General features: G+C 44.4%; 1 protein-coding gene across 11 annotated transcripts in view; it reads right to left on the bottom strand.

The window, feature by feature from the left end:
• Positions 1-16,896, bottom strand: part of DOCK6 (dedicator of cytokinesis 6) — a 152,582-nt gene that overhangs the window by 70,076 nt on the left and 65,610 nt on the right. For 7 of the 11 annotated variants that reach the window (XM_061582407.1, XM_061582387.1, XM_061582331.1 and 4 more), the window contains 9 exons: positions 16,007-16,124; positions 15,456-15,512; positions 14,995-15,065; positions 14,582-14,720; positions 14,030-14,131; positions 11,543-11,629; positions 9,517-9,748; positions 6,172-6,330; positions 2,842-3,017 (listed from right to left, as the gene is read on the bottom strand). In XM_061582407.1, the coding sequence (XP_061438391.1) occupies positions 2,842-3,017; positions 6,172-6,330; positions 9,517-9,748; positions 11,543-11,629; positions 14,030-14,131; positions 14,582-14,720; positions 14,995-15,065; positions 15,456-15,512; positions 16,007-16,124 (1,141 nt within the window). Of the gene's footprint in view, positions 1-2,841; positions 3,018-6,171; positions 6,331-9,516; positions 9,749-10,165; positions 10,218-11,542; positions 11,630-14,029; positions 14,132-14,581; positions 14,721-14,992; positions 15,066-15,438; positions 15,513-16,006; positions 16,125-16,896 lie in introns of those variants that run through there. The other 4 variants (XM_061582340.1, XM_061582349.1, XM_061582416.1 and 1 more) reach the window with 4 other exon arrangements.

The raw sequence follows: 16,896 nt of genomic DNA, 5'->3' as shown, positions 1-16,896 counted from the left end.
AGGGTTAAAGCTCCACCCCACCCCACGGTCCCAATTCGGGTTGCCATCCCCTCCCTGTCTTTGAATTGTATTTTTTTAAATTTGTGCATGCCAAGGTTTAACCAAGGGACAAACATCACATCTACTGTAGTTTGGCACTAACAGAAGCTAAAGGGCACCAATCAATCCTCCACCGTTTCAAAGCAGTTAAAGGATTATTGTGGGTCAATTTTTCAAAATAAAGAAGGATTGGGGGGAGGGTGTCACACCTCTGTAGGGGCCCAGGGGGGTGATGCGTGGGCAACAACTGCAAGCTCCTTGCTGTAATGTCCTATCTATGTTACTCCTGAAGTGCTACATACATGTTGACTGAACTATATAAAGAGTGACGGGGTTTATCAGCAGTGGAGAACCTCTGGTCCATGGACCTTATGAGGCCCACCATGCCTCCCCCATTTGCCCCCCCCAAGGCTCTTTCTGCCAAGCTGCGCCCACCTGCCCTACATCTGATGTCACACCCATCTGCACTACATCCAAATACAGGCCTGGCACCACTGCACAACCAGGTTGAGCCCTGGCCAACGGTCCCTGCAGCCCACAGGGGCCCTCCTTAGGGTGGGAGGGTGGAGCTTGCTCCACGATTCATGGCAGCACCAGGTGATGCCAATCACAGAGGAGGAGCTCCCAGGCACCTTCCCCCCCCATGCTGACAGTGTAGGCTTAAATTAACCTGCCTGCCTCATCTACCTGGTGTGTGAGCTCATCAGTGTGCGCACCCTGTGCAATGTGTGCACATGCCTGCCATCGCCCAAGACGTCGGCGGGGCAGCCCTAAGGAGTTGACCCCCCCCTTGGGCAATGGCAGGCATGGGCAAGCAACACACTGGGCAAGGGCACTGACCCAGAGGGAAGTGGGATGGGCAGGCCTATATAAGCCCATGCTGCCAGTATCAGGAGAGGGTGTTGGAGCAAATGGTGCTGCAGGTATGGGCAGGCTAGTGCCCAGGGGCCCAGTCACGCCTGGGGTCGGCCCTGATCATATACACCAGTATGGGGCAGGTTGAGATTGGGCTTGGCCAGAAGGGAAGGGTTTTTTTTTTGCCAACATCTGAAAAATGCTGCGCACTGGGTGTTGCAAGCCCCAACAATCACCTAATCATCAGGGCTTGCAAGGCATTGTGCCTTTGCCTGCATGGTTTATTTTCAAACCACACAGGCAAAAACGGGTCGCCTGGCATCTTTGTGCCATCAGGTGATTGACACATGGGTCCACCTGTCAGACGTGGCCCATGGAGGATGGGGGAGATAAGGATCTAGTCCGCTGGCCAGATCTAGTTCCCTATTCCTGTGATATATGATGCACTTCAATCCTTTCACGTTCCTTTTCCTCACACCTCACATCAGAGTCAGAAGGTACCACATTAGACCATCCCTATCTTCCTCCTGCTTCCTGCCTTGCTTGGTTGTGCCTAGCTCAAACAAAAGTGCAAAAGTGACTTCCTTCCCAATATGCTGGACACTGACTGCATTCATGTGGAAGCATTACATGGTTGTTTGGGCATCAGCCACATTCTGGATGAGTCTTATTTCCAGATTTATTCCTAAAGTGCAATACAGGAATACCTCGCATTAACGTATGCAGTGGGTCCAGAGCGAGTACATAAACCAAAAATGTACTTAAAGTGAAGCACTACCTTTTTTCACTTATCAATGCATATACTGCACTGCAGTCGTCATATACGGGCATAACTGATGTAAATAATGCATTTATAACTAAAATAAACACAGTAGGCCTTATTTTAAGAAAAAGTTTGTAGCTGGAACTGATCGGGCGGTGGCGTCATGCCATTAAGTGTCTGTTCTTGCAAAGTGAGCGTACGTAAACAGGGGAATGGTGCTACTGTAAATATGTCCGTACTCCCAAGTGTCCGTAAAGTGAAGGTCCGTATAGCGGGGTATTCCTGTAACAGAGGTGCGGAAAGTGGCAGCACAAGAATGGGCCTTCTCAGTGGCGGCCCCACATTTGTGGAACTTCTGCTTTTATTAACTTTAAATCACTTTGAGTGCACGTAGTTGTGTAGAAAAGTGATTAACACATTTAATAAATAAATACCGACCGCTGTTGTGCAATAATATAAAATAAAAAATGGGACCTTTTCTGTGGTTGTCTTGAGGCAATGAAATCATTTCCCTGAAGTTAAGTGACCAATGGCACTTCGTCACATTTCCGTTAGGGTGAACAACTTTTTTCTTTCACCAGCATACAGGCTGGTCTGAGCCAGGCTGCTGGTGCATTGGTTTTATTGAGGACACTAAATGATTAAAGGTTTTTATATGATTTTAATGGAACAGCATTGTTTTTATGTTCACCTTTTGTATTTTTATGAAATTCTCAGCTGCCTTAAAAAAATTGGAAAAGATGGGGTAGTAAACAAAATATTTAATAGGCTCTCCTCACAGGAAGTCATTCCATGAAAGCCAAATATTGCATCAAAAGAGGTCCTTAGCAGTTGCTATCCTGAAAAAAGGTGTACAGGTTGTTGTCCAATAGCAGCACACACATTATAGGGCAATGAGCTGTATTTGAAAAACAGGCAACATCTGATTCCCTGGGCAACCTAAACTTTACTGTGTTCACATTTAACCTAATGTATGACATGGCCGTCCCTCAGTTTCTCCAACATGCCCAACTCCCATTTGAAGGCCTTGGAGTAGTTGAGAAAACATTCTGGCCATCAGCCTTTACGGTGCTCCCCTTCATAGTAGGAATCTTAGCAGTTGTGGTTTGGTGGCCAGAGGAATGCAGCATTACGGGGCAGAATGCTCAACAGGGCACAGTCCCATATTCCTCAGCAGTGCTTACCTTGCTACCAATGATCTTCTGAACCTCTTCATCTGAGGAGTTTGGTGTGGTGGTCAGGTCAGGGTTGCTGTTGCTGATGCTTTTGGAACGAGAGAGATCAAGGCTGACAGGACGCCCAGTTGTGCGGGAGAAAGTGGCATACTGGATGGGGCCACTGTGGGGTGGCGTTCCAGTCTCTGTAAAAAAAACAACACAAAAAGTTATGTCAAAGGGCAGACATATTGGAATGGCAAGAATGTCCACTGCTATTGAGGGAGGACCCCTCTGGGAGCCACGAACAGCCCATCTCTTCCTATGGCCACGAGAGGACAACGAGCTGCATTCTTGTATTCCTAGTTCACTCTCCACATCTTCTCCCTCCTTGAGCCAGAATGGAACACCTGAAGCAAAGATTCCTTCTGCTCAGTCAGCGGACGTGACCTGACTGGGACATATGCATTTGCCCCCTATAGTTACATCAGTAAAACCTTGGGCTACCTTCTTTTCAGCCCTCCTTGTTTTCCCCTCTTTCATCCAAGGGCACATCATGTTGGGTTTTATTAGTTGGTGTACTTTCAGAAGGGTGACTCAACCCCACTCCCATGTCTCCGTGGAAGTTTAAAGTCCTACAAGTCCTGCCTCTCCTGCTAGACAGAGTGAATTGCCTACCACTGGCCTCCCCCCCCCTCCATCTGAGTAGAAGAAACTGTCACTGTTAATTTCAAAGCTCTATCTTTGGGTAAGCCCTTGATAGCCTTTTCTTTTCCTCAATTTCTTAGTCACCTTCCTCAAAAATGACCCAAAGTGACTTAAAAGAAATATACTGACTCTCTCCACTTCCAGAGGCCACTGAAGAGCTATTTACAGGCCATACCTATGTCTAGGGCCAAGAGTCTAGTTTCCCATCCCCACTGCCTTGCTCCCGGGATGGAGCTGTTGCACCCCAGAGACAGAATGTGGAAAAGGTACAGCTATGATGGGAGTGGGAAGGAGTCTCATCTGAAGAGAAACTCCAGCAGCCTGTGAAGGCGTTCAGAGCTTCAATGGCTGCCCAGCTGCCTTGCCGTTTAGTGCCAGATCTAATCCATGCTTTTTGCTCCTGGGCATGGTGCCAAGAGAAGGGGAAAATAAAAATGGAACAAGCATTACTAACCCTCCAACTCTTCACAGCTGGGAACAGTTAGGGGGTGAGGGTGGGGAGAAGATAAAGTCTGAGATCTTTCTAAGCTTTAGCCTCAGGAAACTTTTGACAGTCCTGCATTCCACGAAGGACAAAAAACAGGATGATTCTGCCCCCAGTGGGAGTTTGAATTTTTCACTATTGCATGGGAGGAGTTACCCATAATTGGATGCTGTCTTTCTTCGGAACAAGAAAACAAACACAAAGGAGATGATCCTCACTCCACTCCAGCGAAGTCAGAACTGAGTCTAAGAAGGATACACTCTTCACCCCTCACAAATAGGAAAGACCCCTAGCTGAGAAGAGGATTCCCTTCAGAGCTCTGTCCAATAGCCTGCACATGCACAGTTATGTATGGGAAGGACCAAAGTCTCTCTTCCCCTCATCAGTACAGATTTTCATTTGTTTCTACACAAGTGGACTTTCTCAGCAATTTAATTAAGCCCCATGTCCTTTCCCTACCTCCTGCAAACTGCAACAAATAATCTCCCCTTATAAATCTCATTAAAATATTACCATGATGTCACCATCAAACTTTCTGATTGGTGGTTGTGGATGGAAGGAAAGAAATTAGCAGTATTTTATGATTAAAAGTAAAGGTATCCCCGCACTTGTAGTGCGAGTTGTTTCTGACTCTTAGGGTGATGTCTTGCGACTGAAAGAACTGGGCATGTTTAGCCTGGAGAAGAGAAAACTGAGGGGAGATATGATAGCACTCTTCAAGTACATGAAAGGTTGTCACACAGAGGAGGGCCGGGATCTCTTCTCAGTCATCCCAGAGTGCAGAACACGGAATAATGGGCTCAAGTTGCAGGAAGCCAGATTTCGACTGGACATCAGGAAAAGCTTCCTAGCTATTAGAACGATACAACAATGAAACCAATGACCCGGGGAGTTGGTGGGCTCTCCAACACTGGAGGCATTCAAGAGGCCAGTAAGTCAGGTATGCTTCAACTTGGATTCCTGCACTGAGCAGATGGTTGGACTTGACGGCCTTGTAGGCCCCTTCCAACTCTACTATTCTATGTTTCTATGAACAGAGGCTTTTAGTGGTTATTTTGTTCTCTTTCTTCCAAAGGCTCAAAACTGGAGATGATAATTTCTATTAATTACTGGGGGTGGGGGAATCTCTCCTCCTCCTCCCCCCAAGACATTGTTGTTTACATACATTTCCCCTCAAGCTTCAGAATATTTTTGCTGTTATTATTTTGGGGAGGGAGTTGTGGAGTGATTTCCATAAAGAAGGTAGGTGGGTCTTGTTAGTAAGTCAGCAAACCGCTAGGCATTTATTTATTTATATCCTGCCCTTCCTCCCAGTAGGAGCCCAGGGCAGCAATGTATTCATAAGCGTGTGGTAACGTAAAAGACACTGTTACATTCTGTTATCTTTGTAAACTGCTTCCAGCAGGTGTTTCCAATCTGTGGGCCGTGAGCTTCATTCTGGTGGTCTGCAGTGTGTCTGTGTAGAACGCATTTGAATTCTTTGGAATTCATATTGTAATACAATAAAATACAAGTAAGAAATAAAGGAAGCCATGCAAATACAATTAAGGATATCTAGCACCATGCATTACTATTGCTACAACAGGCAGAGAAATCGTCAAGTGGTCCGCCAAGACCCTCAGCACTTTCAAGTGGTCTGTGGAGGAGGCTTTTTTACAATCAAGCAATATATAGATTTTGTTAAATAAATAAATATTTTGGACCAGCAAGCATGTGTGCTTCTCTCATATTTATGTCCCACTGCCTTATATTTAGCTAAATCAGGAAGCATCATGTCAGCTTCTTAACTCAGTTTATAATCAAGTTATAACAATGCCTAAAAACAGCCATTAGTTAAGCACATCCCAACCCAGAACACGTTGTGACAACTTCTCTCTCCACAACTTGTTTAGCTTTTAAGCTGCTAGTCTCTAATAGGTGGCTAAAAGAAAACTTGACTTCAACACTGCAAAGTTCTCAGAGTGTCCATATGGTGCCTAACAAATCAGGTCACTTTTCTCCTTGATACAGAAACACACTGCTATCAGCACAAAGAGTTGAACACTTGTGATAACTCTGGAGCTCTTGTGTTGCAGACCAGGAAAAATAGCAGCAAAACCAACATAAAGGAGGACAAGGCGCTCACTTCCTTCTCCCTCACACAAACATAACTAAACACTCAGGGCTACCTTGTAAGCCTGGCTCCACCACAGGCAGACGAAAAATGTAGAAAATGTAAGAGGCCAACAGATGATTGTGGCCATGTTGGTCCTGGCTATTCTCAAGGCTCTTGTGGATTTGGTTCACCATCACAGCAATGGCTTCAAAGGCAGCACGGCCCAAGTTCACTGCAAAACCAAGGAGAGAAATGGGGAGAGTTGTGGGCCTGTTTTAATGTACACAAAGGCACTCAAACATTGGGCAATGAAACAGAAAGTGCAAGAAAAAGTTGGAATCATTTCCCTCAAACAAGAAGGATGAAAAACTGATTTATCTTGGGAATTCATAGCATAGTAGGGTGTGCATACATTGGGAAAGAGAGTGAGCAGGTGCAGGCTTTTCTACTGTACAGTGAGCGAGGTCTGCCTCTCACCTTTCTCCTTCCCCACCTCTGACTCCTCTAATGCCTTTAAGCATCCTTACATGTGCAGCAGTAGAAGAACTGGGCACAAAAGAATACGGAAGTCAATGGGACTTCAGTCTTTTCTATCACTTCATGCTGTGCTTTGGGGGGAGTAGAGAAGATGCATCATCAAATTATCTTCCTCTGGACCTCCTGCTTTAATTAGTTTAGCTACCTTATCAGTTTTATCTGTGTTTTCAAGCAGCAGACTTCTTGAATCTCTCTGTATTCTTTCAGTATAAACTCAAATCAATTTTTCTCCTAGCTTCCTACATCATCCTTAGATTGCTACTACTTAATTGTTTATAATTATTCTCCAATATCTTAGTTCTAAACTATTTTTTAAAAAATGCTAGATTTTTAATAAGAGCCTTCGCTGTCTCCGGGTCATCCAGCTAGCTTTTCAGTTTTATTAACCTGAAAAATAAATCAACTCTGAACCAGACTAAAATAATTCAGTCTTACATTAAGGCACAACGACAAAATATAAATTATATTTAGATAAATATATAAAATATAACACATATTTATGACTAAGGTAGCAATCCTAAGGGGATGAACTCACTGGAACTGACTTCTAAGCAAACGTGCCTCAGATTGTGCTGCGCATGGCAGCAGGGCTTGGAGTGAATTAATTACCACATCAGCATTTAGATGCAGCTCCAGCAAAGATAGCCTATTTATCTGTTGCAGCATGAGATTAAAAGAAATTTATTTTAATATTATACTTCATGGTATTTGATTTTGGTGTTAATTCAGATAGGTATTGGAAATAATATCTCCTACAAAAGGGCTCTATTATGTGTCAGTTATGGAAAGGAACTTCTTGACAGTAAGGGCAGTTCGGCAATGGAACCGACTGCCTAGGGAGGTGGTGGGATCCCCTTCGCTGGATGTCTTCAAGCAGAGGCTGGACAGCTATCTGCGGGAGATGCTCCAGCTGTGGATTTCCTGCTGTGAGCAGGGGGTTGGACTCGATGGCCTACAAGGCCCCTTCCAACTCTAGGATTCTATGAAACACAGGATGATCCATAGATTTCTAAATAATGTTAAGGACAGCTATATAAAATCAGGGGTGAGGAAACTTTGTAGCTTAAGGGCCACATACTCTTCTGGGCAACCTTCTGGACTCCACATGCCAGTGATGGGTGGAGTCAGGGGTAAAGTGGGCAGAGCAACAAACATAAATTTTACTTTTGTACAGTAGTTTCTACATGCACTCCTCTCCATGCTTCTCCCAGGAAAGCAAGAAGCATGATCATAGCTCAAGGACACGTTCTAGCCAGACAAAGACGCTCAAGGAGGGCTGAAGCAGGGGAGGGGGGGAGGGCTGAGACTCTTCAGGGCCAGACAGAGAAGGCTTGCAGGCCAGCATTTGGCCCCCTAGGCGTAGCTTTCCCCATCCCTGTTACAAAGAACAGTTGAACCTATCATATCACTCTTTCAAAAATTATTTGTATGTGGAATAACAAAAGATTCTGTCTTTCAGGAAAGACAGATCTTGCAATGAACTCAACTGATTGTAGCAGCTACACTGGTAATCACAACAAAGGAAAAGTAATAAGCAGTTCTCAGTAGATGTATGATTAAGATAATTTTGATACGGAAATGCCCCAAACACATTATAACCCTCCAGTTTTATATTAAGAAAGCATTTTTGTACAAAATTAGTCTATTTGTTTCCTAATTTTGAAAAAAAAAATTATATAATCTGAATCACATTGGTGGTGCATCCTTATATTTATGTCTTGTTTTATAACAAGTCATTGTTTCAATAAATAAATTGTTTTAACAAAACGTACTTGTCTGTGGATCTAGATCCAAAATCAATGGAAGTGACTCTCACTTACAAGTTGACCCTGTGACACCCCTCCCTGGCTCTCCCTGTCAGGTTCCTACCTGCTCGTGGTTACTGCCTGTCACTAGGCACCACCAGGGACTCCACCAGTCCGGACTGTCCTTTTTTATGGTTTCTCTCCCCGCTCTAGCATAGACCTCACCAGATCCCCCTGCTAGGCAGCACCACCAGTCACGTCCTATAACCCGTATTCCCAGAGACTCTGCCTGAGTCTCTCTCAATCAGGTTACCTCTGTGACTGCGTGCTCAAGCTGTCCCAATCCCTTTGTATCAATGCTGATAATTCTGGTTTGCTCTTAATACTTGTGGTGTTATATTTCCCTTCACCGCTGCCACCAATTGTTACAGTTCAGCCTTGGTATTTACCTTACCCTCCCTTCTGGTCTGGGAAACCCCAGCCAAGGATCAGGCCTTTGGTAAACCAAAAGTATTTATTGAATAACAAAGATAACAAGATTACTTTAAAAGGCACTTAAGCATATGGTTTCATCTATTCCTGAGGTACTGGTCTTAGTATTAATCCGAACTCCACCCTCTCCTCACATCCACCAACTCTCCACACAATCTCCTCTCTTAAACCCACCAAAACAACCCACTAACATCCACCCAGATTTAACTGACATCCTTCCATTTATACTGTCAGCCATTTTAAACATTCAGCCAATCATCCAGCATTCTACTGCCCATTCACTCCCCCTTCCTTTCATTCCACTTACCATGTATCTCCTATACAAACAGCACTTACCATATATACACTAATAGAGGAACATCACAGACCCATGTGACACATGGGATTGTGGGCAGAACCCAGGGTTTCCATCACAACCCACGTTCCCTTTCTATTGCCCTATCCTCAAAGTGAGAGATACCAGTCGGAAGAACCCTGCCTCTTCCTGTCATACTCTGCAAACTGTGAGGATGCTGTGATTTCAGGTTTGAAGACTCTTTGTGAAACATCTCTCAGATACTAAACCAAATAACTCAATAAGTGGAGTGGAGGCACAGAGAGTGGTAACCATGGGATAGGGGGTGGAACATAAGTGCAGCACTCACCAATCTGCCCTGCGATGACAGGTGGGTACACAATGAGTTGGATGAGCTTGTTGAGGATCTGGTGGCTAAAGGCAACCAGAGGCTCCAGGCTAGCCACCCGTAGGTTGCCCACACTGGATTTCAACTCAGATTCCATGTTGTTTTCTGTCAGGATCACATCTTTTAGTCGGAAGGGAAAGGTGTATTCTTCTAGCACATGGATCAAGGTGAAGAACTTGTCCAGGAATTGGTCCTGTCAGGACAAAGGATGAGCAGTCTGTGTTCTAACTCAAGAATTCTAAACATCTGCCAGACTAATCTTATCTCATTTTCTGACCTCCCTTGTAGACTGTGGGAATGCTGTGTACATAATATATCTCAACTTCCACAAAGCTTTTAACAAAGTGCCCTATGATATTCTGATTGGCAAGCTAGCTAAATGTGGGCTGGATGAAACAATTATCAGGTGGATCCACAATTGGCTACAGAATCATACTCAAAGAGTGCTTATCAATAGTTCCTTCTCAAACCGGGGGAGGTAACAAGCAGAGTACCACAGGGCTCTGGGCCCACTGCTCTTCAACATTTGTATTAATGACTTCGATGAGGAGGTGCAGGGAATGCTTATCAAATTTGCAGATGATACAAAATTGGGAACGATAGCTAATACCTGGGAAGCAGAAACAAAATTCAAAGGGATCTTGATAGGCTGGAGCATTGGGCTGAAAACAGAATGAAATTTAACAGGGATAAGTGCAAAGTTCTATACCTAGGAAAAAGAAACCAAATGCAGAGTTATAAGATGGGGGATACTTGGCTCAGCAATACTATGTGCAAGAAGGATTTTGGGATTGTTGTTGATCACAAGCTGAATATGTGCCAACAATGTGATGTGGCTGCAAACAAGGCAAATGCTATTTATGCTGCATTAACAGAAGTATAGTTTCCAAATTGTGTGAAGTACTGATTTCCCTGTATTTGGCACTGGTTAGGCCTCATCTTTAGCACTGCATCCAGTTCTGGACACCACACCTTAAGAAGAATGCAGACAAACTGGTTCGGAGGAGGGCAACGAGGATGATCAGGGGACTGGAAACAAAGCCCTATAGAAGAGAGACTGAAATAAATGGGCATGTTTAGCATTGAGAAGAGAAGACCAAGGGGAGATATGAGAGCACTCTTCAAGTACTTGAGAGGTTGCCACACAGAGGAGGGCCAGGATCTCTTCTCAATTGTCCCAGAGTTCAGGACATGGAATAATGGGCTCAAATTACAGGAAGCCACATTTCAACTGAACATCAGGAAAAAACCTCCTAACTGTTAGAGTGGTATAACAATGGAACCAACTACCTAGGATGGTGGTGGGCTCTCCAACACTGGAGGCATTCAAGAGGCAGCAGGACAGCCACCTGTAGGGTATGCTTTAATTTGGCTTCCTGCATTGAGCAGGAGGTTGGACTCGATGGCCTTATATGCTCCTTCCAACTCTATGATTCTATGATCTCTTATATGCTGAATGTAATTTATTCATTTCAAAAACTACTTGAGATGGGAAAAGGGAAGTTTGTTCCCAATATTAAGAGAACAGATATGTCCTTTCTCAGATTCCTTTGTAGGATTTTGACAATTTCTCTTAGAAAGACTCTAAGGTTTGCTAAGTTAAGCAAAACTGATGTTTGGTCCAGCTCTGTTATCCCAGGCGCCAGAGAGGTAGATGGCTCAGAAGTATGGTCTCCCATATGCATTGTTTTGATAGAGTAACCAAGAAAACCCTATTTTTCTCCATGGGACAGGCTGCAAAAGAAGAGAACTGATTTGGGGCTTGAAAAAAAAAATTGAAAAGGGTTTTGTACAAGCATGATGCTAGTGAGTGAGTAAGGGTTTTCTTCAAATTTTAGTTCAAGGCTTGGAGAGAGAATAAGTTGAAGCAGGATCAAAACCTACAGCTGACACACAAGAACACTGATCAAATGATTCCTGTTTTTGGTTCTACTTGGGAGTGACATTCAGTTCCTTGCAGCATAGAAGTCCCACCTCTTCCTCTTACCTGAGTATGAACAGAAGAAACTGCTAGCACCTCCACGCTGAAGACACCCTTGTGATTATCCACCCACTTCATGCCAGGCAGCTGTACCTGCAAAGAAGCAATGGGGAGAAAATATAATGCCACAAGAGTGCATACAAAGCGCTGCTAGAGGAAGATCCAGCTCCTGATTTTAGACAACACTATCCTCATCCTCCATCCTTCTATTCAAAGGAAATATATAGATAGTCTCCATGGAGGAAACAACATCAGTCCCTGCAGACTACCTCCATGACACTTTTGGTCTGCCAAAGCCAGGAACCAAGGGGGGGGGAGTTAATGCCATCTGGAGCCATTTGCTGTACAGGCCCCTCATCTTTGCAAGCTCACTGGGAGACAAGCCAGGTGAGCAGCATTCATATTTTCTAGGTGCAGAATTTGGGTTTCTGCATCAAATGTAAAAAAAAAGTTTTGTGTGTGTGTGTGTGTGTGTGTTGGTATGCATACAGACAGCCATCAGATTCAGGAAGTGCCAAAAGTCTTCCACAATCAAAAGGAAACCATTTGTTGAATAGTGGCAGTTTGTTCTACACACAACACAGCCATGCACTGAGCATGGCATTAATGTAGCTGGGGATGGGCTGCAGCCCTTTGTATATAAAAGAAAACTGGTGGCAGTCTAGTGCTTGGATATCACCAGAATGCCAGTGTATTAATTTAAATCAGGGATGACATGTAAAGTGACTTCTTACGTTATTACATTGCTACACACATACGAGGCCTGTAAAACACAGGGCACACAGGGCAATTGTGGCCCCTTCCTGTCTGGGGGAACTTCAAATACCTATTTGCCCAAGACCATGACAAGTGAGGATGGAGATGGGAAAACGTGTGTCACTACCTGCCGCTCAGATGGAGTTGAGGAAAACAAGCATTATGGAGTGTAGAAAGAAAGACCGTGTCAGAGAAGGAGTGACAGAGAAACCCATTGCAGGAGTGGAGAGGAAGAGGTTTACCTGCAGGAAAAGTCTTATGGGGGGGGGAGCGCAGCTGCGGTGGACAGTTTGCTCTCTCTCTCTCTCTCTCTCTCTCTCTTTCTTTCTGCTGCTCCTTCCTCCTCCCCCCCAACCCGCCAAGTCACTCTCAATCCATTTTGGTTCCTCTTTCATTAATACAGGTAGTAAATGATCAATTACATGCAAAGAGCTTCCCCATTTCCATCATTCCGTCAGTTTTAGTTCCATTCATAACAGTCATGTCTCCCTCCCTGCCCCTCTGCCTCTCATACACTCACACAACAACGAGGAGGAGGTATTTCCCAGAGAGTTAGAGTGGGGCTCCAGCATCCACAAGGCTGTTTGAAATTAGGACAGGGCCTGCAGGTGCCCCACCACTGCTTCAGGGAAAGTTCTGATTATGGTGACACGGCCCATTCATGAAACCTTAAGGGGGAAGATGAATTTGCAGCAGCATGCTTGTATATATGCTTGAAAAAAATGGACTGCCTTCAAGTCAATTCCAACTTATGGGCCACCCTATGAATAGTGTTTTCATGTTAAGCAGTATTCAGGGTGGTTTACCACTGCCTTCCTCTGTATATATGCTTAACTATGACATTTTTCCATGATTCATGTAGTGCTCGTGTTAAGATTGTGTCAAGGTAAGTGACTCATTATTTTTGTTAGTAAGAATAGCAGCACTTTCTAGTTTTCATGAGACACCACTAAATACTAAATTGAAAAGAAAAACAAAAGAATGTCCATAACTATCTCTCTACTTGTGCCACCTCTTCTATATATAGCTTTCACTTTGTATCTAGAGGTAGGTTTTATTTTAAATATATTTTAACTTTTACAATCTGCAGAGGCAGCCTTGTCGGTGATTCCATCACCCTTGGAGGTCCAGAACATGGCGACACATGGGACATTCTTCTTGGCTCTGGCCCTCAAACTCCGCATCTCCTTGCTGTCTGATGTATGCCTAGCCTTAACATTGGGGATTTTCAGAAAACGTGCAATAGCATATACTTTCATCCAGGTTTGGGGGAATGTGTTTATTTTGTTTATTTCTTGTAAATGATTTCATTTTGTTATTTAACTGTTTAATATCCATATATTGTATTTTACTGTTTTATTGTGCTTTAACTCACGCTAGAACATTTTGTGGAGGGTGGGTAATAAATGCACTTCATAAATAAATAACTTTTCAAGAAGCTCAAATGTGCACAATTTTAAAAATTGCTTTAAATTTGTATAATTTAGTTTTCTTTTTCATATGGAGACTATATAATATTTTTTAAAGCCAATCCTAGATGCCAGGCACCCTTCACTTGCTTCAGAGAACATGAAAGACAGAATGAGACTTTGCAGCGCATTGAAAGTTGGGAATGAGAGGGGGAGAGGAAAAAAGGGAGCACATTTTGCAATTCAGTACAAGCAAGGAGAAGCTGTTCAGGTGACCTTCCTTTCACCAGGCTGTCCAGTATAAACCTAAATGACAGGTGCTACTTACGTCAGGGGTGAGTACTGAGTAGCTGGGTGGAGGCTTATCAATAGACACAGGCAGGCAAAACTGGCCTGTCCGCAGCCGGCCATGTTGCATAAGGGGGATCCACTACAGAGAGAGAAAAAAGGCCAGAGTGAGGCCTACCAGGGTGACATGCCCTCACTTGTCATTCATTCACCCTCTCCTCCCTGCTCCACAAGTCAGTTTTACTGAGCAGGGGAGAGAGGGACATCACATACTGACCACTAAGAAGAACTATCTGGCTACTATTACCCCACCTTTTAAAATAAATACTCAAGGTGGATGGAAGGGCAGGAATCCCCTTCCCAGTATATGGAAGGACATCCTCAGTAAGTATCAGAATATGGGTTCATCTAGCCCACAGCTGCCTAAACCAAGCGGCAGTGACACTCCAAGTTCTTACAACAAAGGCTCTTTCCTGTTACCAAAGATCTTTTGTCACAGGAGATACAGGAGCTCAAACTGAAGTGTTTCTGCATGTCAGGCACATGCTCTACGTTTGAGACATGAAACCCCACCGATTTTGAGAGCACTCACTGTGTAGCCCACCGGGGTCTCCAGAGGCGTATTTGGCTTCTGCTGACAGCTGATATGGTAAAAGGTGAAGAGCAGGTGGTGATTGTCTGTTAGGTTCGCTGGGATCTTCAGCTTGAACTCCTCATAGAACTCAGGGGACCTGTGGATAGGTGAGGAATAGTCTGCCAGGAGCTAGCGGTGGCTAAGCAAGAGCCTCAGCCACCCACAGGTGATCAACTAGTGTTGAATGCATCGTACAATTTCTAATTTCCTCAGGTACCAAAACTGCCAGGAAGAAAACTGCACAGGAGATCAATGATTATTTTCCTGACCAAGTTAGCTTGGGAGAGGCCTGGCTCCTGATCCAGAGGACTGTGCACACACACCCTTGCAGCAACTACCCTGTTCTACCATTAGAGTTACTTAGGACTCACTTGTTGTGGTACACAACTGCTGTGTAGCCTTCTTTTGCAAACTCACTGCAACTCGATTTTCCAAAGATAACCTGGGGTGTTAGGAAAGACAGAAATAGCATTGGTCAGAGACAGGGAGAATGAAGTCCACTGGCTACAGGGCGGGAGCCTGAGAGACGTGATGGTCAAAGGGGCACCTGGAAAGGCCACACAATTTTCAATGTTTGCTTATGAAAAATACCCTAGTATGTCTCAATGTTTTCCACATTGGCAATGTCTGCTTGACGAAGGGAGGGGAAGAAATCCCCCACCTGATCCATGGGCTTTTCTACTCTTGCCTTAGCTATGATGAAGCTTTGTTTTACATAGATTGTTCATTCAGAGCATCCCAAGAGGGTCACATGTAGTGTGGTGGCAGAGGAATCTGGGAGGGTCATGACTAGAAGAGCAAAAGAGCAAAAAAACCTGATCAGCAGTCAGACCTGCTGGTAGCTCACACTAGAGTCTGTCAGCAAACCCTCTGCCTCTCCTTGGTCCTCCTGAAAAATGAAAAGGGATGTTGGTGACAGCAGCATCTGCCACCTGAAGAGGTTATTAGCTAGGCTGCAGAAGGGGTTACTTGACCAAGTGGACACAATTCAGCTGAGGGTCACCATCTGCCAACCCTTAGCTTAAAAGCACCACCCCTTGAATATTAGATCTGCCACATATGCAGCTATATAATATATTTTCACATACATGAGGACTAGGAGCTTGGCCCTAAAAATCTTCACGGAAGTAGAAATTAAGGTTTCCCCTCCAAACTATGTATAATTAGAGAAATGGGGGAGCTTAGAAGACAGAGAGGGATTGGCTAAGTGGCTAAACTTGCAGGCAAAATGGCATCTTGGGCTATACATTATAATCCTTCCATATACTCAGATGCACCCTTGTTCTCTAGTGGCTCCCTGACAGTGCAACTTAGATCTTTCTCCAGAATGTCACTGAACCCGCAAAAGACATAAGGAAGCAGAAGGGTGTTTGCCTCACTCACTGGCAGGGCTTGGCCAAGGTCCTCTCCGGCCATGAACTGGAGCTTCACCGTGATGTTCCGTACTGAACCTTGACGACTGCTGAAGTTCAGGCTTTGGGGATAAACATAGAGCAGGTTCCTGCAAGAGATGGGAATTTTTTTCAGTTCTGAGTGAGAGCGGGTGAGTGACAGGGATCCATAACTGAGGGAATTGCCAGAATGTCTTTCCCATATTTGAAGAGGAAGGAGGTAAGTTTATTCCTCTTAAGAATCAGTTGCCACCAACACTGGAAGACTGAGGAACAATTTAGTAGGGATTGTCACAGACTCTGCAGATTAGCTGAATAAGTTGGGGGCCACAACAAAATGATGCATTCTGGGGTGTTCCTGTTCAGAGGCTCAGTCAGCCAATTGTGCTCTCTTCTACAATACTCCATTGCATTCTATTCCCCCTCACTCTAGTGTTCCATTCCCCACTCCCAGTCAGTCAGCATTCAATGCGCACTGAGAATGCTCAGTCCTCATTGGACTGTTTTAGATCCTCCTCCCCACCCCACCCCAACTTAGGTTTTTCCTTAAATATTTTTGCATTTCTCCAACTCTGCTAATCTCTCTCTTGTGCATGGATAGCGCCAATTTGGTTACATGAGGATCCACACTCAGAGAATGCAATTAGAATATAGGATCTTAAGTGTCATTTTCCATCTTATTTATCTGATTTATTATTTAATTTATTTTTCAATTTAGATCCCCCCTTCCTCCCAGCAGCAGCCCAGGGTGGCAGAGAGAAAGGAGAAACTGTTTCCATGAAGGTGGGATGATGCACCGAAACAGCAAGAGACCTTTGGAACGTAAGCATTTGTATCACGCCACTCCTTCATGTCATTCCCTCCAGCAGGCAACAGATGACA

Source organism: Rhineura floridana, chromosome 1, assembly GCF_030035675.1.
Source record: "Rhineura floridana isolate rRhiFlo1 chromosome 1, rRhiFlo1.hap2, whole genome shotgun sequence".
Lineage (NCBI taxonomy): Eukaryota > Metazoa > Chordata > Lepidosauria > Squamata > Rhineuridae > Rhineura > Rhineura floridana.
The sequence above is the reverse complement of the archived record's forward strand: the minus strand, read 5'-3'. Positions and strand labels throughout refer to the sequence as shown.